Source organism: Spermophilus citellus, assembly GCF_964194105.1.
Source record: "Spermophilus citellus genome assembly, chromosome: 1".
In the NCBI taxonomy this organism is placed as follows: domain Eukaryota; kingdom Metazoa; phylum Chordata; class Mammalia; order Rodentia; family Sciuridae; genus Spermophilus; species Spermophilus citellus.
In genome coordinates this window covers 4024376-4050996 of record NC_138182.1, presented here as the reverse complement: position 1 = coordinate 4050996, position 26621 = coordinate 4024376, and the positions used below count along the sequence as shown (strand labels likewise).

Here is a 26621-nt window from a genome sequence, read left to right as displayed (position 1 = left end):
TACCAACCTATGTAAATGGAAACTCAGCCAGGGTTCCTTCTTGCAGATTTCCAGTTGAGTGCTTGCTCATTGTTTTGAAGATTGCATAGTCTGCATTTTTCTGTTTCCTGCAGTTATCCAAATATACACAAGAAGAGGAGGAGCAAAGAGTCATTAAGAGCCATTTATCTTTAGAAGTAAACATATGGGGTGTGTGTGTGTGTGTGTGTGTGTGTGTGTACATGCACACACAGTCCCCAAGCTATGGGATGCACTTGGGAGTTGGGAGGGATTACAGAAATTAATGTATTTTCTTTCTTCATTGCCACAGAAATAAATAATTTTTATATGTTTAGTATTTTTTAAATGGCAGAGTGATTTACATTTTTAAAAACCATTTTGTTTCAGTGCATCTAATTCTGAATATATTATTTTAGCCAGGTTTTCTAAACACCCTCTTCTCAGGATTCCATGTAATATAGGAAGCTTTAGATAAATCAAACTGAAGCTTTTTGGTTTTTAAATTTTTATTAGTATTGTTTTGAAATATTTTCTTAATTGGTTATAGAAATGTGTGATTAATTTGATTTCCTACTGTTGAGGTTTTCTGACATTCAAGAAATTTTCTAAAACAATTACAACCAATGCATGATTTGTAGTCAATGTTTTTGTGAGAATTTATAATGCTTCTGTTAATTTGTCTTTAAGCTATTAATTATATGTTGAGTTCAGCAGTAATACAATGGCAATTATTCATTAATTAAAGAAGTGCCCAGTAAGTCAACTCTTTTGTCAAGGTCCTGCAATTTTCCCCTGTGGATTCAGAACAGTTTATGACTAGCAATTCAGTTGCATTTAAGTGGCAATTTAACATGCTATTTTTAAAAGACAGAAAATGCTCCTTTAAAATGAGCAGGCCTCCATGATCCTGAGGCTCGAAGTGGCCTTTCCTGCTTAACGTCAGCCCCTGTCCTTGTCCTGTGTCCTGGCACCCGTCATGTTCTGCTTGGTTGTTACCTGGGCAGGAACAGTGGTTGCTTAGTCTCCTGCGCTGTGGCACCTCTCTCAGACCCGTGTCTCCCCACACATGTCACACCCACAGACCTTCTTGGCCTCCAGGGTCCGGGTGGCCCTCTGCAGGGGAGGGCAGCACATTTTCAGGATGATGCACTCCGGTGTCATGGGAGGGTATTAGCCAGGCCTTCCAAAGCAAACAAGTCTGACTAACATTTTTTAGAGAGGTCCATAATGTAGAGAAGTTTTTAAAATTAAAACAGAACCATTTAGCATCTCTCCTTCCAGATTTTTGTAAAATGTCGGTCTCATCACAAATGGTAACTATGTTAATGAATATTCAGGGCTTGATTTAACCTTTCTTTTAATTTCTGAGAACAAATGAGATTAACATTAGCTTTTATATTATCTCCAAGAAAACAGAATGTTTTCTCTTGCTGTTCAAAAACATCCCAGACAGTTTGGTCCTCCCCAGTCGGCGTGGATTGACTGCGCGTGAAATTCTGCGCAGTGGTGTCTTCTCTCCTCCGTGATCCGCTGACCTCACCTAATGCCTCTGCACATCCCCTAGGCTTCATTCCTTCAAAGTAAATTTAGATCATTGTCCAGAATACTGACCCACAGCAACACTCTACATTGGCTGACACTCTCCCTTAAAAATCCTTCTACCCACTGTTTGAGTCCCCAAAATATTTCAGGACACAGTTTATTACCCGCTTTTGATATTTTTGCTCAGATTTCAAACAGAGTTTTAAATGGATCAAATTTAAGAGAGTGAAGCAAATTACCCAGAACCACGGGCATCTTTGACCCCATATCTGGGGCTCTTTTGGGTTCACTGCAGCAAGCTCTGGCTCAGCTCCCACAGCCCAGGTGACTGGGGACACCTCTGAAAATGGCAGGGAACGTCTGCATTCCACGCTGCGCCTGGGGTAGCTGGGTTTGGAGGTCTGGCCTGAGCTTTCTTCCTGTCATCCGTAGACACACCAGCCGGAAGCTCTCCAGCAGTAGCCGCCCCGCAGTCAGGGAGCAGTCAGGGAAAAGGGCCACAAGCCCACCACTTAGCAGCGGGCAGTAGGAGGGCTTGTTCCGACCGGCGGTCACGGTGGCAGGGAAGCTTTGGTACTCGTAGTAAAGTGTTTCTGGTGTTTCATGCTATCCTGTGAGGACACCAGCCACCTCCTCTTCCGACACTCTTCCCATTCTGGACTGTTGGCTGCTCTGATCCCGAACCCTGGTCCTTATCCCACATGTCAGACCATCTCTCTTGCCTTGGGATGTCTGGTCCCTGGACATGGACTTCTTGTCTCCCAGAGAGAAAAATCACAAAGAACCAAATGGAACAGTGGACCCCAGGGACCAAGAGCAGCCTTGAAATGGTGGCGGCCAGGGGCCTGCAGACCCAGAGCCCCTCCCGCACTCCGGCTCATGCTGCTTCTCAGCGTGTCTCCTGAGCTCTTCTGGATCCTCTGTTCTGGATTACGTTTGTAGCAAATGCCACAGTGGCCAGTCCTGGAGGGGACGGGCAGCCTTGCCTTGGTCTGTTCCTCTGACGCGGGCTCCTGTGTTCTTTACCTTCCGTGGACGTGGGTGGTGTGCGTAATTCAGCCCACGGCTTTTCTTCTACTTCAGCTTTTCTCCGCCTTGACATGAGCTGTCAACGTGCCTGTGACAGCTGCATAAAGAAGCCACGTCACGGATGTTCCTGATTCCAGTTGGTCATCAGAGTTTCCTTCCGTGTTATTTTGGAATCTGGATGAGCATGGGGTCCATCCCTGATCCACTCAGCGTCCTGTCTGTCACAGGCCAGGGAGTGTCCACGTCTTGGCCCCAGCCCAGTGCTTTCAGCCCCTGGCAGCAGCTGGACTGGAGGTGGCAGTCTGGGGATGCCAGGGAGCTGCCCCTGGGACAAACCCCAGCCTCCGTCACACTGCACGTTTTTCTACGTGTGCAGGAGGAAACTGGCATTGAGATGGCTAGGGTGGTGGTTGACAGAGAAATTTTATTAGTCTAGTGATTATGCTTAAAGAGAATCATCTTGCTCATCTTTCTCCTTTGATGGTTACTCTTGGAGTTACATCTGCACGCTCACTTGTTGCAGATTTTGCTTTATTTTTGTGTTGTTCCAAGACACTGGATCATGGCAGGTGTGGTGGCTCACGCCTATAATCTCGGTGACCCAGGAAGCTGAGGCAGGAAGATTGCCAGGTTTGGGGCCAGCCTCTGCAACTTAGCAAGACCCTGTCTCAAATATTCAAAAGTAAATAAAAAGGGCTGGGGTGTGGCTCAATGGTTACGTACCTTAGATTCAGCCACCTTATCAAAAACAAAACAAAACAGATATTGAATGGTATCATCGATTCATATCACATACGCACGTCACATGTGTCTGTTAATTTTGTGTTTATACACACCCTACATTTGTAGTTTAGAGGACATTGATGACTGTGCCTAAGATTTTGTTCTTCAAGAGAATCTTGCAAAGACATTAGAAAGAAAAGGTATTTATATCTACCCCTAAATCGATGATAAGAGACCCCTGAGGGCCTCTCTCTGTGTAGACGTTTCCCTTCCATGAAGCGCGTGCGAATCCTTTTGTCTTGTTTCCCAGACTCCTCGAGACACGAGGGCACACACTCCAGTCTGTGGTCCTAGTCTACGGTGAGACCATCCGCTAGTAAAGCACACTTCATTCTTCTTCAGTTGATTCTGGGGAGAGCTCAGCTTGGTCGCCCACAGCTGTGCCTGGCGGCTCTCCTTGCCTGATAGGTCCGTCCACCTCTCCTCTTCTTCCTCTTCTTTTCTCTCTTTTGTGTGCTAAATACCAATGCCTGGCAAACAGTAGATGAGCAAGAAAGCTCAGGGAAATTCTGGGTGTGTTCCCTGTTTACCATCATCTGCCGCAGTGTCTTCACCCTTACTTGGCAGTTCCTTTCCAGCTTCTGTCTCTCACCAGCTGTGTGGCCCTAGGAAAATTGTCACCATCTCTGGGCCTCAAGCACTTCATCATTGGTTCAGAATGGTGCAACACTGCAGTTGGTTAAGGCTACAACAGTGAAAGCCAAACTTTAAAAAGTTACTGTTCAGCAAATAAGTTTTTCTCAAAAGTAGTATGAGAAAGAGCCACATTTCTAAGAGAATTGCTGAGGGTCTTGTTGAGGGCAGCGTGGTGAGTGACAGAATTCTTTGCTTGGACAGATTTCACTCAGGCCTTGGAGCTTCCTGTAGGCTCACCTGCACCTCCTTGTAAATCCAGTTATAACAAAAGCAGCCTGTCAGGTCACTTCCACCAGAGGCCCTGTGGTCACCCTCCCTAGCTGATCAGGCCCCTCTTCTTCCACCTGCACAGATGGGGCCTGATGGCCCTGGTCCCGGGGAAGGAGTTCTGTTAGGGCAGTTGACAGGACCCCTCCCCTTCAGTGACCTGCCACCCAGCCTCTCCCAGCTGTGACGGCCCTTGTCCATGTGTGTTCAGAGGCTCTCATCCAAGGGCCCTGCAGGGGTCCCTGTCCCACCTCCACACCCCAGCACCGTCTTCCGTACCATGCTCCAGCAAACGTCCCCGAAGAAGTCCCTCTTCAGTGAGAGAGAGACCTGGGGTTCTCCACACCACACGTGGCCGTGAGGTCGCGCCTCCCCGAGCCTGCGAGGCCCAGGACAGCACTGTGTGTGTACTCTAATAGGTCAGGGACAGCCTGGGAAACGATGGGTGGACTTTAGGGACTCACGGCAAGATTCCGTCATGGGACGATTACCTGATACCTGAAAACCAGCCTAATGTTTATCTTTTAAAATGTGTCATATTTTTCACTTTATAAACATTTAGCTAAGATGATAAAACACCCACTGTTTATGTTTAAGTCATTTAGCAATGGCACACAAAATTAATAATGCAATATCTAATACCAAATATAAAACGCAACACAAATATGGAATGCAAACCTGAACAGGCATAAAACAAACGTGCTGTAATTAAAATCTGACCGTGGGCATCGGTGTCCTCACAGGGACATGGACAGGAATATCCTGTGTTCTTGACTCTCCTTCTGTGACGTAAGAAAACCAGTGCTGCAATATTGTGTCCAGGATCTACTTTTCATGACCACTGCACATTTCCAAGCTAGGTATTCATGTAGTTAAAGAATCCAAATTCACCTGTCTTCTTATTTCAAATATGGCTCAGTTTTTAAACTCTGCCTCCCAATGTTGGGAGGAACAAGAAGGCCCTGTTTTCCTCCTGGTGGTCACCCCACCCTCACAGCTTCTTAAGAGTATTATAAACAGAATAAAAGTCACACAGACCCGGAACCTGCTTTGGACATCTGGCCCCTCCTAACGATGCAGAAACTAAGCTCCACGAATGGTGGCAACAGGAGACGTGAAGAGCTGGGTTCCCAGTGCCAACTGTCTGTCCTGCAGAGGACTTCAGCTGCCTGGACTGTAGTGGGGGGAGGGCTGACAGGTTGAAGTGATCTTGATGGACACCATGACTGAGTGGCAGTGTCGTGCGGGGGTGTGCACGTGCTCACTCTGGGTGTGGAGCACGGGTCTGGTCTCATTACACTCCCCTGTGGCTCTGAAATTTTTCATTTGTATTGATCCGTGTCGTCTTTTCACAACAGTTTCACACTCAAGTGGTCCTCACACTTTTGACGTGTGGTCGCAGACGGAACCTCCAACCACGGCGACAGCCGATTGGAAAGCTGTGAGAATTGACCACACTTGTCTGTTCCTTAGGTCAAGCTAATGCCTCCGGCTCCCAACGATGACCTGGCGACTCTGAGTGAGCTCAACGATGGCAGCCTGCTGTACGAGATTCAGAAGCGCTTTGGGAACAACCAGATATACGTGAGTGCCCTCGGGGGGGTGGCCTTCTGCTCCGTCCCGCCCCTCCTGACCTTCAACCTGCAAGCACCAGGCTCCTGGTAGCTTCTGCTCCTGGTGGAGTCTAGGTCCAGTGACCTAGAGTTCAGGTTCATTCTGGTTCATTTATATGGGGCAAGTGCTGCCAGGTTCCAGGTTTCAGAGCTGGTTTAGATGCGAGTGTAGACTGAGCAAGATGTGAGTACTCACCACCGTGGAACTTTCCTGCTGTCACCATGGCCATGAAGGTCTTGCTGGACCCAGCAGGATCGGCCAGTCACTTGTGAGAATGCCGTGTCTCCGCTCCTTGGCTCTACCCTGCCTGGCCTGGGAGAGACGGTGAGACAACTCATTGACTATGCATGAGGGCTGCTCGTTTGCAGGGGAAGAGAAACTGTTATTGTTGTAAATCATCAGGAAGCTCCTCTGTGTGTAAAGTAGATAATTTGTACACAGATTTCTGATAACAGGATACGAAAATATTACCAGAAGACAAAGAGTACAGAGAGTCGATTTGCAGCGGCCCTCCCTTGTTAGGATGTCCCTTCTTCCAATGCCCAGGACAATGTAGGCACCTCGTCATCTGAAAGCCTGAGGCTGTCGCCCTCCCTCCTTTGCCCCCACTCCCTTTGATTGTTATTTTCTGCACAGAGCAGAGAGCAATTCAATCAGAACGTCTGCAGAGAAATCTGATTATGCACATACCTGTTATCCTTTCTTGATAATACCCATTTTTCCTAATCTACTGAGAAATTGATTAAGTAATTTCCATGTAAATGTGAAGTATGAGATTTCTTTACAAGTCATAAATTGTAGATACTGATTAGTCTGTGAAAATGCAATACAGCATCTTGACGCTTGGATAAATTGCCTGCCACCGTAAATACACTTAAAATTAAATACTTCTATCAAAATTAATGAAAGTGAGTCATTGGCATTAAGTGGTGAAAGCTGATTGCTTTGGTCTGTTACCACCCTGGTACTTTTGTAAAGTGTGCATGGTTTGCATCCCCAATATCATATTTATTCTTCTTTTTAAGCTTTTTACTCTTCGTTATAGTGCTGCCTTCCTACCATGCAGAAAGACCCTTGATGTTGGTGTTCCTCTCCGCACGCTCCCAGTGACTTGGGTCCTAGCTCTCCACTATGCCCAGCCGTCCTCCGTGGCCTCACTCTTAAGCCACCAGCCCCTCTCCAAGGCCGGCCCTGCCTGCCTCCGGGGGCTTTGTTCCTCTCAGTCTCCTCTCACAGTGACCTGAAGCCACTTTCACCCACAAGGCCCTCTGGAAGCCTCTGTCTGGACTGTTGCCTGTGGCTCTTATGTTTCTCCTGGAGGTAGACCACTGTCCTTGTCCCCAGGCTAGAACCTCAGCTACAGGACTGCATGCCCTGCACCTGGGTCCTGGGCAAAGCACTGAGGACTTCCCTGCTCATCCCTCAAGGGCCTGATGTCACTTCCCTGCCTGTACTGGGGCTTCCCTGAGACTCTTCTCTTTCCCCAACTTTGTTTCTTCCCCATGAAAGATGGGGGGAGCCTCCACTCAGGCGTTCTCCAGTGAACCTCCCAAGCTTGCAGGCTGTCAGGGTGGACTGTCACTAGCACGGCGTCTCTGTTGGTGGCTGTGCTCCCTGTTGGTGCCTGGTGGACAGCTGGCTCCCGTGCTGGGTGCTGGGCACACCTGGGTGTGGAACTACGCTGGTCATGCTCTCATGAGGCCTGTCCAGTGTTTTTCAACCCAGCAACAGACTCTTCTGCCAGTTTATCCCAGTCCTGGCTCTAACATGTCTTCAGCGTAAATCTTGCTCTGCTCAGTTTCTCTCTCTCTCTCTCTCTCTCTCTCTCTCTCTCTCTCTCTCTCTCTCTCTCTCGATCATCAGAATTAACATCGCCCGGGTTTGTCAAATTCATGTAAGATCTAAACTTGACATGGTGTGAGGCCTGGCTTTCCTGTCCCCTTACCTGAAATATTGAAGAGCTAAGCCACCAAGGATCGATGTTGTAAAAGGACTGCTCTGAGTTATGGTGTCTGATTCACATCTAAAGGGTCGACATGCAATTTAAACATTATGGGTTTAATGAGTTGTTTTTAAGCATCTTTTGTGGACTGCTGGTCATGTGAACATCTTATTACAAGTCTGCAAAGAAATAAGCATTTTAAAGAACCTGGACTGCAATTTGATCGTTTGAGTCTGTTGGATGTGAGAATCAGGGTTCCCCCTGTGTATGTCTTCATGTAATTCTTCAGCCTCACTTCTCTAGCAATTCATTCTTATTTTCATTTACAGAAGTATCAGCTCTTGATTAATTGGAACTACCAGCCAGGGCTCCTTCCCCACAAATAGAAAACACCAGTTTAGTGTCTGAATCTCCACATTCTAGTAAACGGAGTTGGCCCTCCCACCTCTCCCCTCCTGCTCTCCCCTGGCCTGGCCTCCTGGCTGATGGCAGCGCTGTGTGTCCAGCCGGCTTCTCTGCCCCTGTCCACCTCTGCTTTTTCTGCCTCCTCTAGGATACACACGAGGTACCGCCCTCACTGCAGCCGCCTGGCACACGGACATTTCTACTCCTGCATTTAGCATTAAACTTCAAATAAATGCATTTGCTTCTTGCTCTCCTTCTGTCTGTTCTCAATGCGGGCGCTGGGATGATCCTGTTGGAGTGTACACCTCTCGTGTCCTTTCTCTGCAGAGAGGACGTCCAGTTCACCCTGAGGAGAGCCAGAGCCCTAAGGAAGCCCATGGGCCTGGAGGCCTGGCCTCCTGCCCCTGGCCTTTCTAACTCGAGGGCTACAGCTCCCCTCTTGGGTCCTGTGCTCCGGCCATCCTGGTCATCTTGGTGTCCCCTAGGGTCCTGTGCTCTGGCCATCCTGGTCATCTTGGTGTCCCCTAGGGTCCTGTGCTCCGGCCATCCTGGTCATCTTGGTGTCCCCTAGGGTCCTGTGCTCCGGCCACCCTGGTCATCTTGGTGTCCCCTAGGGTCCTGTGCTCTGGCCATCCTGGTCATCTTGGTGTCCCCTTGGGTCCTGTGCTCTGGCCATCCTGGTCATCTTGGTGTCCCCTTGGGTCCTGTGCTCCGGCCATCCTGGTCATCTTGGTGTCCCCTAGGGTCCTGTGCTCTGTCCATCCTGGTCATCTTGATGTTCTATGAGCCCCTCTGGCACCTCTGTGCAGGACTCTGTCTGAAAAGCTTGACCAGTGCTTCCTGCCTCCCTCCCTCCAGCATCCTCGCAGCCGGAGCCCCTCGGCCCCTCAGCCTGTGTACGCTGCAGCACCTGATTTCCACCCTCTCACCTGGCTGCGCATTTCTCCTAAACTTATGCAGTACTCTATGTTTTTCTTGTTTAGTTTTCATTTTGTGTCTCCTGCCCACGCACACTCTCCAGGCATGCACAGAGGTGTGCACACGTGTGTGTCCGTATCCAGTGGACGGAGAGTTACCTCCACAACAAACACCGAATAAACAAGAAGCCTACTTAGACCACGTCCCCATTTTCAGCACAAGAGAAAGAAGTTAATGTTTATTTATTCGTGGCAGAAGGCTGGGGCTGGTATGAGTGGTGACTTTCCTCAGAGCCCAGATCAAGTGTTAGTGAATCCGTTGTTTGATGGGGATTCTCATCTTTTCTCTGCAGTCTGATTTGTTATGTAATACAATTTGAATCCCATGGTAACTTACTGTTCTACAAATTGTACAGCATTCACTCGAACATTTAGAGGGACGTTCCATATCTCTGCAGCAGTAGGAAGCTCCCAACCTTCAAACAGAAAATGAATGGTGGGTGATGAGGCTGTGCTTGCGGGAGAAGCGTGGAATAGAGCACCCTTCCCCAGCTGCCCTGCAGCAGTCGAGCAGGAGAACAGAATGCAGCCTCCAGTCCTTTATGGGCGGCAAGGAAGCTTGTCAGCAGAAATCTGCATAAACACGCTAATGTGACTGGAGAATCAGGAAGGAAAGAGCCACGAAATAAACACAGGGCTCAGAACATCTGCTGAGCCAAGCCTGAAACAGCAGCGGCCCTCGGAGGGCTGCAGAGCTGGCCCCGCAGCCGCCGCTTACCCTGTGCCTCGCTCAGGTGACTGTGGGGCTGGCACGCTGGTGTCAGAGGCGGAGGGTCCTCCACCAGGGGAACTGACCCCTCTGGGCAAGCTGCCCCGCCCTGTACTGAACACTGCGGCTGTGCAATGCCTTCGCGGTTCCCTGTTGTGTGTGCAGTCTGACTGTGCGCTGGTGGAGGAAGAGAAGCACATTGGCACGCAGGGCAGGAACAGTGCCAGTCATGGGAACATCCCCCACAGTGCACTTGCTATTCCTGAGGGGTCCTATGACTGTGGGTCACATGGGATCACAGCGTTATGAGCCACGTCCTGGTGATCACGAAATGCACACTTTTTCAAGTTCCTTCCATGATTGGGCCACTATGAAAATTATTCCTCAATAGAAAATGCAACTTCTGAGAGTTTTTCATTTTAAAGTCTCCCATCTCCTTTATCCACTAATTTCCGAATCCACAATCAGATCCCCAGCTTGATTTTTCTTCTGTAGAATTTAACAGTAATTTAAAAGTATTACATCAATGATATTCTCCAAATCTATTATTTCATTTTTATTGCCATTCTTCTGTTTGTTGTTGTTGTTGTTTGTTTGTTTGGTTTTTGCAGTGGACACTGACCACTCCTTGTTTTGAGCAAACGCTGTGTGGAATCCTGGTTTGTAGAATGATAGGAAATGCTAGCTGGCTCAGCGGAGCTTTGTTTCACGAATGTACCTGTGTGAGCAGCAGCCTGTAAAGACAGGGGAATGGAAGAGCCCCCTGCCCAGTTTACAGCGGTCACTACAAAGTCCTGGCACCTGTGACCTTAGCTTTGTCTTGACTGTTTTTCAAAATGTATTGGAGAGGAGTTTCTTTCCCCCCTCTAACTCATCCTGGTGGTGCTGACGTGCGGCTGCGCAGCGGCTTGTAGACGTGGTGATTAAGTTCTGTTCCTGTGCATGGCTACTCTGTGAATGTGTCCTGATGGGGTTCCAGGGTCCTCAACTGGGGGGCCTTTGAGTCGTTCCACTCTTGTTGTGAACAGCCGACAGTGTGAGCCCTGCTTCCTGTGGTCCACATTTGCAGGGACTTCCGTGGGTAACACGCAGAAGGATTGCGGGGGTTACCTAGGACAGGAACTCTGTTGGCGTAAAGCAGGTTCTGCTTCAGTAAATGTGGCCCAGTAGCTTTCAGTGTGGCCAGTGATTTGTTTCATTAATGCTTACATTCCAGTCCTTCCCGCAGCTGTGCCCTGGTGCCTCGTTGACCTTAGTTCCTACTCCTCTGGTAACCAATGACAATACTGAGGAACGTCATGGCTCGCTAAGCTTCCTTTGTGAACAGTCTGTTTGGTTATTTGCCATTTTAAATACGTGAGTTTTCTTTCTCTTTCATCTGGATATGCAGGAGTTCTTACATACCAGAATATTCTTCTCTGCACATGAGCACCTTGCATGTACCTCCTTCTGTACTTCTGGTTTTTCTCCTGAACTCTCCTGGCAGTGTCCCCTCTTGAGGGTTAGTGGTTTGTGTCCTCTTTTGAAGAGAACTTTAGAACTTTCATGTTCTTGCGGGTCAAGGGTTGTGTGTCCTCTGTAAGAAATTTTGGCCTTGATCATGAAAATTTTCTTCTGTGTTTTCTTCTTGATGTTTGATTGTTTTAACTTTTTCACTGAAGGCAGACTACCCTATGGAAATGATTTCAAAGCCCTAAGACAGTAGGACCAGCACGTGTCTCCTGCTGCGCTGCAGAGCTGCCCATGACAAATCTGATGGACTGGGGAACTGGCCTCTTTCAGAATCTATTTTTCTATTGTAATAATCTGTTTGCTCTCAAGCCAATATCAAAATATCTTAATTATTGTAGCTATATATTAAATCTTGATATGTCCTAATTGATCAAAAAGTCCTAATTTTGCTCTTCAAAATGTTTAGACAATAGTGACCTTTGGACATTTATATGCATATTTTAAAGCCAATTCAGCAATTTCAGTTGGATTTTAATTAGTATTATTTCAGATATAATTCATTTTCTACTTCATGAAATGTTACAACTCTTCTTTTGGTCATCATTAATTTCCCTAAAATATTTTCTAGTTTTTGGTTTAGAACTCTTTCCCAGATGTATTAAATTTATTTCTAGGAATTTTTCAAATTTTGAGAATATTTTCTTACTGGAATATTAAAATTCCACTTTCTTATCATTTGTGAATACTCTAGAATGATGCAATTTTGATTTTTTATGATCATCTTTTCTTTATTGGACTTGCTAAATTCATAAGTAAACTTTAATACATATGGATATTCTGTTTTTTGCATACAATGCCATTCTCTAGTTAATGGCTTTTATTTTTCATTTTTAATTCTCTATGTCTTCTTTCCTTGCATTGTTTTGTGAGCTATGCCCATTGATTAAACAGTGACTGAAGTCAGCAATACCAGATAGACTATTCCATTTCCAGACCCAGGGAGAAGCTCCAGAGTTTTGTGATTGAGAAGCAGTTCGAGTGGCCACACCACAGCTACAGTTACTTTCCTTGGATTAGGTAGTTTAATGTTTTAAGTTATCACTATCTTTAAATCAAGAATGGGCATTGACTTTTATTAAGTGATTTTACTTCATTTATTAAGATGATCCTACATCTTTTTGTATTATTAATTATAGGTGTTGATTTTCACATATGAAGGCAACATTGCACTATTTGGTTGAGATATACTAACTTCTCATTTCCTTTATTGTTTGATCAGTTGGTCTCTACTTGGCTTAGGACTTTGGCATGTATTTTAATGAGGGAGGTCGGCTGTACTTCTTCTATAACACACCGTTCACGGAGGCCTATTCAAGTGAAATGAGAAGTGTTTGTCTGTCGTTTTCTGGAGTAACCTGTATAACATTGGTTTGTTTCGTACTCAATACCAGGAGGAATTCACCTAAGCTTCCTCTGTGCAAGGGGTTTTAGACACTTATTCCATTTTGTTCACAGAAAGGAGCTGTTGGTGAGACGTGTTTTTCACCTTGTCTGAGGGTCTGACTCGGAGGCTGAACGCACTCCACCATCTCTTCTCATGTGTTGTGTTTCTGACACGGGTTTATGGTGCATTCCCTCTTGTTTCTCTGATTGTTCTTATCAGGATCAAGTTTGTAGATTTTCAAAGGATCACCATTTGGATTTTTTGGTTTTTGCTTTATTTCTGTTTTTTCCTATTCCATCGATTTTTATTCCTACATTTTAAAAAATTTTCTTCATTGTTTCTGTATGATTTGATGTAATTTTACAAGCTCCTTGAAATATACACTCAACTCACTAACTGCCACCCTCCCCTCCTCTTTAGCATAGACCTCTCAGGCTGTATTCTTCATACTACTACACCTGTAGCTGCAGCCAATTGGTATGGTCTGTTTTAATGAAAACATTTTCTATTTTTTTTTGGTACTGGGGATTGAACTCAGGGGCACTTGACCACTGAGCCACATCCCCAGCTCCATTTTGTATTTTATTTAGAGATAGAGTCTCACTGGGTTGCTCAGCACCTTGCTTTTGCTGAGGCTGGCTTTGAACTTGTGATGCTCCTGCCTCCGCCTCCTGAGCCGCTGGGATTATAGGCATGAGCCACCACGCCTGGCAACCAAAATATTTTCTTATTTGTATTTTTTTTCTTTTTTACTTATAGGTTATCTGCATATATATTGTATAATTTCCAAATATTTGGGGGAAGCATCCATTACTGATTTTTTTAATTGAAATGAATGTTTTTAAAAATAAGTTTTATTGTTCATATTTAGAGTATATAACATGTTGTTGTGATGCACATAGTGATTACTGCAGTCAAGCAAATTAACATATCCATCACCTCACTCACCTGTTTTGTTTTGTTTTGGAGTAAAAGCCCCTAAAGTCTCTCAGCCAATTTCCTGTACACGGTTGAATATTCCATTTTAATTCTACCATGATCAGAGAACAAACCTGTTGGCTCAGATCCTCTACATTTAGTGAGATTGACCTGGGCCCCGTGGTTCATGCCTATAATCCCAGCAACTCTGGAGACCAAGGCAGGAGGAGAGTTACCTGGAGGTCAGCCTGGGCAACTGATGAGATCCTGTGTCAGAATTAAAAAAGGGCAATGGGGTAGCTCAGTGGTCGAGCACTCCTGGATTGGCCCCCAGTTCCCCCCACACACACACACAAATAATAATAGTAATAAATTAAACAAATAAATGAATTTAATGAAACTGCTCTAGTTCACCTAAGAGGGATGCATATTCTGCCATTGGTAGTAAGGATGGCCTATGTAAATTAATAGATCAAACTTAATTATTTAAAATTTCGTTTGCTTATTCCATAAACCACTAAGCAGAATTTCTCACCATCATTGTAAACTCATACTCTCTCCCTGTAGCTGTGCTTATTTTCTTAGGAATGATGCTGGATCTTGTTTACGGAAACCGCGTTTGCTCCGTCTCCTTCTTGCTTTGTCAGTCTGTCCCCATGAAACGTCCCCTTATTCAGGGCACTGCTTCCTAACTTGCACTGTGTCTGCACCCAGTGTGGTGAGGATCACCTTCTCGCCTGGTAGTACTGTTTGTATTTGTGTCTTGCTTCTTTCTCTGACTTTCAAATTTGCTTAGTCTTTATGTTTAAGGTGCTTACCTTTCAGGTAGCACATATTTCATATTCTAATCCAGTGCGTAATCTGTGTCTTTTAACGCAAGTATTTGAAACCTTTGTATCCGCTGCACTTATGGATGCATTTGGGTTTAAATCCTACCACTTTCTTTTATCTGTTCTTTGTGACTTTATGTCTCATTACTTGATCTTTGTTAATTAAAATCTTTTTGATTCTTGTGCTTTAGCAGCATACATGTGTGCTGTGACTGTCCTGCAGCAACACAGAGCCTTTATTCCACTTGCTTCTTCCTAGGCATTTGTTATTTGCTTTAATTATGCATTTTTATTTAGACTGGCTCACAGAATCCCGTGATGAATTTTTAGCAGCCACCCATTTCACTTGTTATATTTAGTGGAACAAAGCGTATTGCTTTTATTTAATTCAATTTTTTCTATTTCTTCAATTACAATTATTTGAAGCAATTTGCAGCAATATGGTATTCCTTATTCTCTATACCTCCCATGATGATCTATAAGTCATGTAATTTTTATTCTTTTCAGATTCTATGCATTGGTTCCTGAATTATTTTTGTCTTTTTAACAGACTTTCATTGGGGATATCCTTCTACTGGTTAACCCATTCAAGGAGCTCCCCATCTACTCTACCCTGGTGAGTATAAACTTACAATACCTTTTAATGTCACAAGGAACACTCTCTCCCCAGAGAGAGTATCTCTCCCTAGGGATACACCTGTGTCTCAAATGATTATGAATAAAAGAAACAATAATGAAGGTCACACTTCTCAGAAACATTCAAAATTTTCAATGAATGGTTGCATGTTAATTAGTTTGTTCTGAGGAAACTTTGAAAATCAAAGTTATTTATTAACAATATGCTTAGCACTAAAAGTATTTGATTCTTCTATGATAATACTCACTGGACAGACCCAAACTGATGGCTGCTTGTTCCATACTCTCCTGTTAACCTGGGGATCTGTGCCTCAAAGCCCTTGCTTGAACTCATGATCTTTTCCTAAAGAGATTCTGTTGGGTTGAAGCGTGGGACTAGGAAAGAGGAATAGTGCGTGTGTAGATTTTCCCAAACCACTGGTGAGTTTTAATCATGAGACCTTCAGGATTAAGAGATAAATTACTTTTGGAAAATTATTCCAGTCAACTGGAAAACACAGGATGATGTTGAAGCAGTAGTGGATCGAAAGCTGTCTCAGAGGGCTCTTAGGTGTTGGTGTGTCCATGGGCCAGCTCAGCTCTACAGTGGAATTCACACTAAGGAGTGGGTGTGTGGAGAGTAGGAGACAGGGAGTAGATGTATCCTCCTGAAGCCCAGGCACACCCATAGATAGGAGGGAGAGAGGGACAGACAGACAGAGGTTACACTCTGCAGGCCCCCGAGACCTCAGGTCTCACCACACAGCTCATGAGAACAGCACTGCGGCTCACCAGGACCCTCCCCTGGGCACTGGAAGTCAACTTCATAAAACTGCTGGAATTGCCCACTGTCTTCATTGTCCAGTCCTACCCCAGCCTCCTCCCCAGGCCACCAAGAGTCCATGGACATGACAGACAAGAGCAAGAGGACTTTCCCAGTCATTGCAGAAGTTCTGTCCGAGACTTGGCGTTGATCTGACGTGGCTTCTTAATAACTCAGGAAAAGCTCAGCAGCGCTATTTCTGCCACTTTTCTGTTGCAGCATAAATAATATTTCTGTGAGGTTTATCTAGTGACGCGGAGTCTTGGACCAGTGTTAGATGTTCTGTAGAACTGATTCATGCAAGGCAGTGGCATCCGAAACCCTCACGCAGGACAAGGAGCAGAGGGTCACTAACACCGAGGATGTGTCTGTGCAGAGCAGCACAGTGAACAGTAGGCGTTTTTCCTTTGTCCGACTTGTGAACATTCCCTTTTGTGGCTGTGTGGCAGTTTAAATCAGGTCTGTGCGAGGTCCTTGTGGCCACAAGCTGCTCACACCACCTGGGCACCACCTGGGCACTCATGCTGCTGGGCACGGCTCCAGGAGGGGACTGGTGGCTCCAGGTGTGTTGTGTGCTCAGTTTGGGGACATGCTGGCAATTTTCCAAGAGGTTGTACCAATTTATGTTCTCGCCAACAGAATGTAGCAATCTGGTTGCTTCTCTTCGTTGAATAAGCAAATCCTGTTTGCTCTGTCTGCCGTTCTCCTGGGTATAGACTGGAATCTTGTTTTTGTCTCAGTATGTGCTTCTCTGAGAAGCAGTGGCACCGACCACATCTCACACGACTATTGCCAAGGGCATCCTCCTTGTGAAGTGCCTGTTCAAGACTTTCAAATTAACAGTGTTAAAATTGTTGGGTCACCTTTTTCTCAGTGGTTTGAGGACCTTTAAGGATTCTGGATTCTAAGTGCACGTGGGAAACACCTTGGAAGAGGGAGGGTGAGATTCTTTATGTGTATTTGACACAGCCTTGTTTTCTAAAGACCGTCTTCCCCTCTGCACTCTGGGGGCCCTTCTCCTTAGCCAGGTCTCCATACAGGAAAGGCCTGTGGAGGCAACGTCCCCTCACCCCAAGGCCTGCGGTCTGCATGGCAGTGTCTCTACTGCAGACCTTCATGTTGGCCCTTCACTGTTGGCCTGGGTATGGCTGGTTCTAGCGTTTCTCTGTGGTTTAGAGTCAGCTCATCAGCTCCCTGCGGTGTGTTGGGGAGGGGCGTGAGAATCTCCTGGATTTTAATTTTTATTACATGAAGCTTGAGAATAACTACAATTTTAGAAGTTCCAGTCCTCTTAAATATATTATTTCTTTTGAATTCTTCCCAGGGAATAATCTTTCTGCTTTTCAGGGAGATATCTTACATAGTTTCATTCAATGTTTTAAAAGCTTTTATAAATAATAGTCTAAATTTTTTTTCTGTATATGGTCATCATGTAAAGCAAGATTTTAAAAAAATAACATTATCTTAAATCTAGTAAGTTATAAAATTCACTTGATAGGTATAAAATTATTTTATTTTTAAAGTGCACAAAATAATGTTTTCTACAACAACAACAAAATTCTTCTGTTACAACCCTTCTGCTAGATTTTCCTTATTTTACCAGATAAGATAACCATAAAATTGGTAAATAGAAACTGTAGTTCAATTTAAAAGTAAAAAATTATTTCTGATCTCAGGGGAGACTTTAATAACTCCATATCAGGTGTGAAGATGTTTTTTTAATTTATACGGTCAAGGAAACTCCATTTTATTGGTATTTTCATAAGAGGGTACATAATGAATGGAATATTTGATTTTAACAAATATTTGTGTGTGCAAATGAGATAATCATTTTTCTCATTTATTGTTTTGTTTATGAATTGTTTCCTTACTTTCAAATGGTAAGCAAACCCTCTTTTTTATGTTTCATTCATTTCTTTATAATATTGAATTATAGTAGATAATAATTAGAGATTTTTGTATTTATGCTCATGACAGAGATCAGCCTCTGATTTTTCTTTTACTATTTTCTTAGTCCTTCATATCAAAATTATGCTGAATTCATAAAAGTAATTGGAAAGTGTGTTCTGTTTTGAAGCCTGGAGAGAGTCTGTGTGAGCTCAGTGTTATTTCTTCCTCAGTGTTTGGAAGAGCTCACAAGGGGACCACTAAGGCCTGCTGTTTTCTTTGTAGGGAGGGCTATCGTTCTGGGTTTAATTTCACTGACAAATATGGGGCTCTTTGTGTTCTTGTTCCTTTTTATTTAAGTTTTTAAAAGTTGTGGGGTTTTTGTTTGGTACTAGGGATTGAACTCAGGGGCACTTAACCACTGAGCCACATCCCCAGCTCTTTTTAAATTTTTATTTAGAGACAGGGTGTCACTGAGTTGCTTAGGGCCTTGCTAAATTGCTGAGGCTGGCTTTGAACTTGCGATCCTCCTGCCTCTGCCTCCTGAGCCACTGGGATTACAGGCGTGTGCCGCTGAGCCTGGCCTAATAATTATGTTTTTAAAGAATTCTCTGTCTTCGTAAAATCAGTGATCTAGGAATTTATTAATTGTATTAATATCTTCAAAGAAAAATATCTTGGTTTCTTTTCTTGTATAGCATATTTGTTCTCATTTGACCTCTCTGCCTTTGGCCTTCCCTTCTTCCTGCTTTCTTTGAGTTCACTTTGATCATTGTTTACATGGTATACATTTACCACTTACTTATGGCCTTTGTTAATAAAATAAGATCTTGAGGCTTTTCCTTTGCTTTCAATACATCTTTACTGAATTCTACATGTCAGATATTTCATAAATTCGTTATCATTGAATTTAAGATATTTTCTGTTTCCATTTGTGATTTTTTCTTTGTCATGACTTCTATAAAAATATAAACTTTATTATTTTTTCTGTTTTCTACTTTTGTTCTTGATGTATAATCTGGGCAGGTGGCCTACCAGGTTATAGTTATTAATTCTCTCTTCTTTTGAATCTACAGATAAAATCATCTATAAATTGTGGGCATTAGTTATGTTATTTTTTAAATGCTAAAGTTTCCATTTTATACTCTTGAAGACTCCAGGTCTCTGATGAATCTCTTCATTATTCTATTCTTTTCTTGGCCATGTCAGTTGCTGATGGTTATACTATAACCCTGGGATTATTTTCGTGTGTGTGTGTGTGTGTGTGTGTGTGTGTGTGTGTGTGTTTTCTATTACATGGATGTATTTACTGACACTCATGGAATTTTGGGGTTAAACATTGAATGTTCCCTGTGGAAGTCTGCAGAGCCTGGGACGCTGTTACCTCCCCACAGGAGAACTTGCTTTTCCCCCATGGGCAGGTGAGCTGCAGGCAGGCCCCTTCCCCGCCGAGGCACCTTAGTTCTCACTGGCCCTTCTCCAGGAGCCGTGGCCCTGGTGAGTCTGCGGAGAGCAGGGCTGATGTGCACAGGGCTGATGTGCACAGGGCTGATGTCCGCTGGGCTGTCCTCCTTCCCTGAGTCTGGAACGGAAGCTGACCTTGTCCTCCAAGCACTGAGAGACTGTTCCGATCTCTGCTTTACTCCTCAGACACTTCACTTCCTGTGAGGCCACTGAGCTTCACTCAGAAAAAGGACCATGTGTGCTCAGAAAGGGTCACAGAAAGTCCCCCTGACTGGTGCATCTGGGTTTCTCCACCGTCTTGGCTTCTTCTATTTCAGCACCTTGCTGATTTTCAGAGGCCTACAGTTCAGATGCTTAATTTGTATTTCATACAGTTTTTACAGCTGCTTGTGGGAGAATTAACAGGAAAGCAGCTCCTGTAGATATAGGGTACCATGGGCCTTACCTGTATTTATTGCACCAATGTAAGAAAATCAGGGGGTCCTGTGCCTTCAAATCCTGAGCTTGATTGGAAGTTCATTGTGATTTAACTCAGGGTGTACCTTTTAGCAGGAATAGGGGGAGAAGAGAGAAAGTGGGAGAGCAAGCATGTCTATTTTAAATGAACTGTGGGACATTGTTCCTGATGTAGCTACAGGATCACAGTTGATTGTAAAGCTGACAAGAATTTTATAGTGAGACAAAGTCAGTTTTGAAAAACGGAATGAAAAAAATACACAAAAATAACTCTTATTTAAATGCTCCTCTGAATGGAGGGGCCCAAGTTTAACATAATAAAGGGTTTGGGTATGACTTTTCTTTGTCATAGACTCTTGCATCTTGTGGTGGAAACAATCTATTATTTGGTGGGTTTGTTTGTTTTTTTTAAAGTGTTAACAGTATGACAGTTTTATGGCTTCAAATAATACATTCATAGTTTTTTTCAGAAATACATATTACTGGACAAAAGGAGACACACATTAAAAGGTATATTCTTTATTAATGTAGAAAAATAATGTAATACATTGGGTTGGCAGCCAGAATAGTTCGTCACAACTTAAAGTACAAGGTATAATGTCCAAAATTATAAACATATGGCTTACTATATATTTAATAATTTACATAACTAAATTTAATTACATGTTTAATACACAAATATTAACATTTAATATATGTTTTGCATGCACACTTCACTCATGCTCATCATTTCTAAATGTCGTGGAACATAAGAAGGAAATAAATAGAAGAACAAGTGAAGTAGAAGCACACTGATACAAAGCTCACCATACGATTACCTCATTCTACAGGTCCCAGGAGATTCCAAAGGGCATGGTGCTTTCAGAAAACCCCTCCATTATGCAGAATCTGATGGTCTACAAAACCTAATAGGGGCAGGTGCAGTGATTTAGGTTAGGGTGAATCAGTGAGCATCCTCTGCAGCAGTGCTAGAGGTTAATAATCTAAAAAAATTTCATTACAGTGACCGTGCTGTCCCCTGGACACACAAAGAAAAGAATATCACCTTCTCCTTGTTAGCACTGGGGATCTGTCTCGGGCTTTGGTGATGTCCACTTCTGACTTCCAGAAAGTCATTAATCGTGGATGCAGGACCCTCTTCTTGGCCAGGTTTATCCCAAGATGAATGTGAACGTGCAGCAGCAGGAAGGCCTGTCCGTTAGATCCTTGCTGCTGTGGCAAAGTCAATCTGACACTCACAGTCGCTGAGAAGGGGAGCTTGGCAGGCCAGCAGTGGGGCTTGTGCTGTCCCTTCGTGCTGAGGACAAGTGACATCGTTAGTTTTCAACATGTAGAATGTAGGAGAGAAGATGGAAAAGTAGCTAGATCTTTCTGCACTAGCTTTACAAAAAGCAACTTAAAATCAGAAGCAAGCACGCTTTACCAAGCCAGTTAACACCTGTGGAATCCACTAACCTTGTGTGAAATACTGAGGGACACTACATTGTTGTCTTCATCCTTAAAATTGCATGGACATTCTAGAGACAGAACACCAATCACACGAAAGAGCACCAAAAACAGCACTTGCGCCGAGGACAGGAGCACAGGAGCCGTGTTGAGGGTGTGCGCTGATTGAGAGTCAGGAGGACGAAAGGAGAGAAATGGGATCCAGGCCAGAAAGGCCGTCCACGGAAGGGAAATGGGAGTGGGCTGAGGCTCCAAGAATGAGGGAGATACCAGGGGAAAGGGTGTCGAGGGCTCTGGAGATGAGCAATACATGACCATGTAGAGAAGGCACAGTCCAGTTTGAGAAGAGCAAGACGTTCAAAGGTTGAACGTTAACAGTCGGGCCTAGGCCTGGAGTATGAAGTTAGATTAGGGTATCCACTCAGTAGATGTCCACCCTCGAGGATCCCAGAAGCAAATGCCGTCTTTACTCACGTGCAGTTTCTTGTGAAAAACATGAGCTTTTCCACAATATGCCCCTGTACCTCGGTGCTGCTCATTTTCAGTAACATGTGAAGCCAGAGCCCATGCCACCTCAAGCCATCGGCTCCTGGCAGCTTCCGTGAGGTCACCATGGTCCTGACAGATGGGGGCCAGTAGCGGAATGGCCTCTTCATAATCTGTGGAAGTCAGTGGTAACTTCAGAAATGAACCCGTGCCGGATTCTGCCATCTGCTGGCAGTTCACTGAGAGGCGTCATGTGTACACAGAGGAGAAAAGGAGGGAGCTGATCCTGATTCCCTGATCCATGTTCCCAAAGGGTCCGACAAGGTCAGGGAGACGCAGCAAAGCTGGTCTGTTGCCAGCCCACCCTTGAGCTGAGGTAGAATGCTTGACATGTCCATGGTCCTGGAGTTGTGTTGTCCCCAGTGACACAGAGGGGCAGAGAAGAAGGTGACATGGAGAGAGAAAGGAAGTGTCGGCCCGAGCACCTTTGCTGGACACAGGAGCATGTGTGAGCATGTCCTCAGTGGCCTCTAGCTTGTCCACTGCTTCTCATGTCCTCAGAGAGCTAGAGCTAGGAGAAAACCTCACTTTCTGACAGAAAACATGGAGGAGGGAATGTTATCTTACTACGGGGTGAGGAATCACAGCACTGACCTCCCTGAGCAGTGTCACCCGTGGTATCTGGGGATCCTGACCTGCCAGGAGGCGGTAAAGAGTGGGATTATTATGAAGACACCGTCTGGAGACGCCAGGTTCTTCTCCATGTCTGATCTCTAGTGAAACTCGGCCTCAGAGGAGAGGAGACCCCGGAGGGGTTTCAAGAAGCAGCGTGAGATCCCCATGCTTCTGGGTCCCTGCTGTCCCCTGTGCTCCTGGTACTTCATGACACTCTCTCCAAAGTCAGATCATGCCTAGTGGACTGGGGAAAGTGAAGCAGCATTAGGACTGACCTCTGTCCTGCCAGGACGGGACCCTGGGCTGGCACTCCACAGCTGCACACGGGGGCGGGTGGGTGATGGCTGTGATTTCATTAGTTTACTGTTCATTTAGATTCTGGAATGATGAAAAGCACAAAAGTGTCAATAAAATACGCTAGACTGTGTGCCCACCGTCCATGTGACTCTTTTAGATTCTGTAAGTTACAGATGCCACATTTTCTCTGTTTACTCCTGAGGTGCAGCTGTAAAGATGCAGTAAGAAAACACGCCCTGGTCTAACTGCAGCGTGTTTTCTGGGTGGTACTCACATGATGCTGTGTTTTAACTCATGGGGTCTTCAGCGTCATGGACACAGGTACGGCAGCTGCCACCACCCCACAGCTGCTACCTTTCATTCATGTTTACATTCATGCATATAATCATTCAAAAACTGCAGACACCATTATTTTTTAGTTTTTAATTTACCCAAATAACATATTAGCTGTGTCTTTTTACAAAAAAAGAAAAGAAAAGAAACTAAAAAACTCCATTAACTATAGGTTTCTAAAAGTTTTCCTTGTTGAAAGCTTTAGTCCTAGTTAGTGTGTTCTAAATTACAAATGCCTTTTTTTTTTTTTGTATTGAAACACCATTATACTTACCCATTAATCTCTACTGCAGATTTCTAAATTATTAGTGTTTTCTGCTGAGGTTGGTTTGATGGGTTTGTTTTCTGGTCCTGTTTGGGAGTTTCAGAGACCTTCTGAGTCCCACACACCCCCCCACAAGCTTGACACACAGTGCGTGATGATTCTCCTCTCTGGTTAAAACAGCAGCACTCAGTGTGCAGGTGGGGTTTCCTCCCTGGAGACGTGGTTGACTTCTGTCTTCCTTATGTTTTCATTCTGATGTAATGAAATTCAGCAGAAACTCAAAAGGACAAACAGTGCTAGCAGCAAATCCTGCAGCATCATATATCACCATTAAGTGAATTAATTTGTATTTTCCTGATAAATGTGTAAATTCCTGTTCAATTCAGGAGCAACTAGTTTCTCATTCTTCAGGTTAGAAGCCTTGCTCCCTTAGGCCATCGGCGCTCAGGGTGGTGAGAGATGGTGTGGGATGTGAATTGCCACGGTGTTTTAGTTAGCTTTTTGCTGCTGTGACTGAAGGTCCGGACCAGGATGATTGTAGAGGAGAAAAGGTTGATTTGAGGGCTTATGGTTTCAGAGGTCTTAGTCCAGGGAAGGCTGGGTCCATGCCTCAGGTCTCAAGGGGAGGCTGAACATCATGGAGGAAGAGTGGCAGAGGGAAATAGCTCACATGTGATCAGAAAGCAGAGAGACTCCACTCACCAGATGCAAATGTAGACCCCAAAGCCACACCCCAACGCCCATCTTGTCCAGCCCCCATGCCACTCCAGTTAATCCCATCAGGGACGGACTCACGGACTAGGCTAAGGCTGTGACCCAATCATCTCTCCTCCAGACCTTCCTGCATTGTCTCACACGGGAGCTTTGGGGACACCACATCTAAACCATGACACATGGTTTTAGCTTCCTTCACGGGTGTCTGTTGGAGTTTTCTGCATTGTTCTTATAGACAGCAGAATATTTTAAGGCTTGTGAACCAAGAAATGAAGGATAAAATATAAAACTCAGCATTATGCCTTGAAATGTGCTCAGTGGGTGGAACTTTATGAGTGTTTTGTGGATCCAAATGAGATTTGAAAGGAGAGAGCCCTTCAGTTTTGTAGCAGATGGGACAGGAGTCCACGTCAGGGGAGGAAGGGTCCCGGGCCTTCCACAGCATCCTGGACCTTGCACAGAGTCCCGGACCTCACATGGCACCCTGGACCCTCCACAGCGTCCCGGACCTCGCACACATGTTCTTTTTCCTGTCCCGCCTCCAGGTCTCTCAGCTCTACCTGAGCCACACGGGGAGGCCCAGCCCCTCGCTGCCTCCCCACCTCTTCTCCTGCGCAGAGAGGGCCTTTCACCAGCTGTTCCAGGAGCGGAGGCCTCAGTGTTTCCTTCTCAGGTGAGTCACCTCGCCCATCTCCATGCTCAGATGTGCCCCGGGAGCTCGTGGGGACAATATCCTCCTTGGTCCTGGTTGGCACTTACTCATGTCCTCTGCGGCTGGCGGGTCAGTGTGTCACTTCCGTAAGTACGATTGACTTGTCACACGGAGGGACATCTTTCCTATCAGAAGTAGCCCCAAGTGCAGTGGAATCAGTACCAACAAACTTAACGTGAAACTCATTTCATTGTGAAGACTTAAAACCTAGAACCACCGTGAGTCGGCTCTCAAGCCTAAGAAGCCCACAGACAGCAAGCTGAGGCTGGTGCTCCGGAGCCACATTCTCGGTGCCGGCAGCGAATGCCCTGCCTGCGGCTCCGGTGTTGACTGCCCTCCGCTCAGGCTTCACCAGGAGATATTCCCAGGGGTGTTCTTTTTCATTTGATATGTAATGGTGATTTTTAACCCCATAAGTTTTCACTAGAGCAAAATTTCTTCAAATAAAGGGGACTACCACAAGATGTGGGGGTGGGGGACTGTGCTTACATATTGAGAGATTCAAGAAATGTTTAACTATTAAACTCTGCGTCAGAGAATTATATTCGAGCCACCTGTGCTGGAGGGAGACATCTGTCAGTGTGCACAGCTTGGCCTCCTGACTGCCAGTGCTGGTGGCTGGAAACCGAATGTGTAAAAGAAAGTAGCACACAAGCCTAAATGACGCAGAGACAGTGTAAAGATGGAACCTGCCTAGGTTCTTATTTATTTTTTTAAATTAAGCATTTATTTATTTTCTTTGACATCATTGATCTCATCAAAAATCCCTTGGAGGGTCTGATTAATGTGTTTCAGCTCTAGTGTTCTAGGTTTCAAGATGGCACACAGCAGTTTTCACACTGTGTTGGGAAGAACTCCAGGGATGAGAGACGTAGGCTGGGGCCCCTCACCCATCCCTGATGAAGCATCTCTCCTTTGTCTGCTTTCCTATTGGGTTTCCTGGTTTTTATTGAAAAGGGAAACACATCTAAAAATTGCTTAGGAAATATTGTAAACTGATGAGATGGTGGGGAGTGTGGAATAGCATTGACATCAATAACTACTATTTACTGAGCACTTACAGGGTGCCAGCTCAGAGGCTTTCCTGAGCCTAAATGAAGCTAAACTCCTTGTATGGCCAGAAGGGAGTGCACCCCAACTTCCCATTGCTACCCAAGGGGACCATCAAGAGCCCTACTGATCTTCCCTAAAATGATGGTCATAAATACTCAAAGTGACTGAGATTCTTATTGATTACTCAGTTCTAGAGCAGACCATTCAGCAGCTGTCCCTGAGTCGTGATGAGCATTGGTCCGAGGTGTGCTGGGTCAGGCAAGGGAGGAGCCAGTGACCACCCTTCTTTGGGGTCTGCCAGGACACAGTCCACGATTCCCAGCCAGTGCCTTTGGTGGAACAGCGGGCTCCCTTTGTTCAACCTGAGTTCTACACCTATTTGCTTATGGAATTTTTCTCCTGGGAAACTTGATAATAATTTATAGAACCAGTGTTCCTTTGGGACATTTTCTAAGATTAAGAATGCCATATCAACTCTTTCTTCTCTCAAGTTTCCAAGCAGCCTCACCAAGTCCTTGCCTGCAGAACCAAGCCCAGATCTGAGCTCACAGGGAGTACTGATTGTGGCCCTTCTCTCTTCTCTTTCAAAACTGTGCGTTGCCATGTGGCTTTGACCCCTCCGCAGTCCTCCTGTCTAAAGCAGAGGCTTTCTCTACCCCACCCAGTGGGGTTGATCCTGTGTAATTCATTCACCGAAGTGGCTCACACACTGTTCTGTGCTCATGTTGTGTCCCGGAAGTGGCATTTGCAAGGGTAATTTAAGACCTGGTGAGCAAGACTCGAACACTCCTGAACGGGTGTCCTATGAAAATTTGAGGTTCTAATAGTAAAACGTTAAGGGAAGGTT

At 45.1% G+C, this 26621-nt stretch overlaps 1 protein-coding gene across 1 annotated transcript in view; it reads left to right on the top strand.

The window, feature by feature from the left end:
* The window catches only part of MYO16 (myosin XVI), a 539332-nt gene that overhangs the window by 282821 nt on the left and 229890 nt on the right, over positions 1 to 26621 (top strand). Inside the window, exons 11-13 of the mRNA XM_081300676.1 lie at positions 5731 to 5841; positions 15099 to 15164; positions 24555 to 24682. Of these exons, the coding sequence (XP_081156802.1) occupies positions 5731 to 5841; positions 15099 to 15164; positions 24555 to 24682 (305 nt within the window). The remainder of the gene's footprint in view (positions 1 to 5730; positions 5842 to 15098; positions 15165 to 24554; positions 24683 to 26621) is intronic.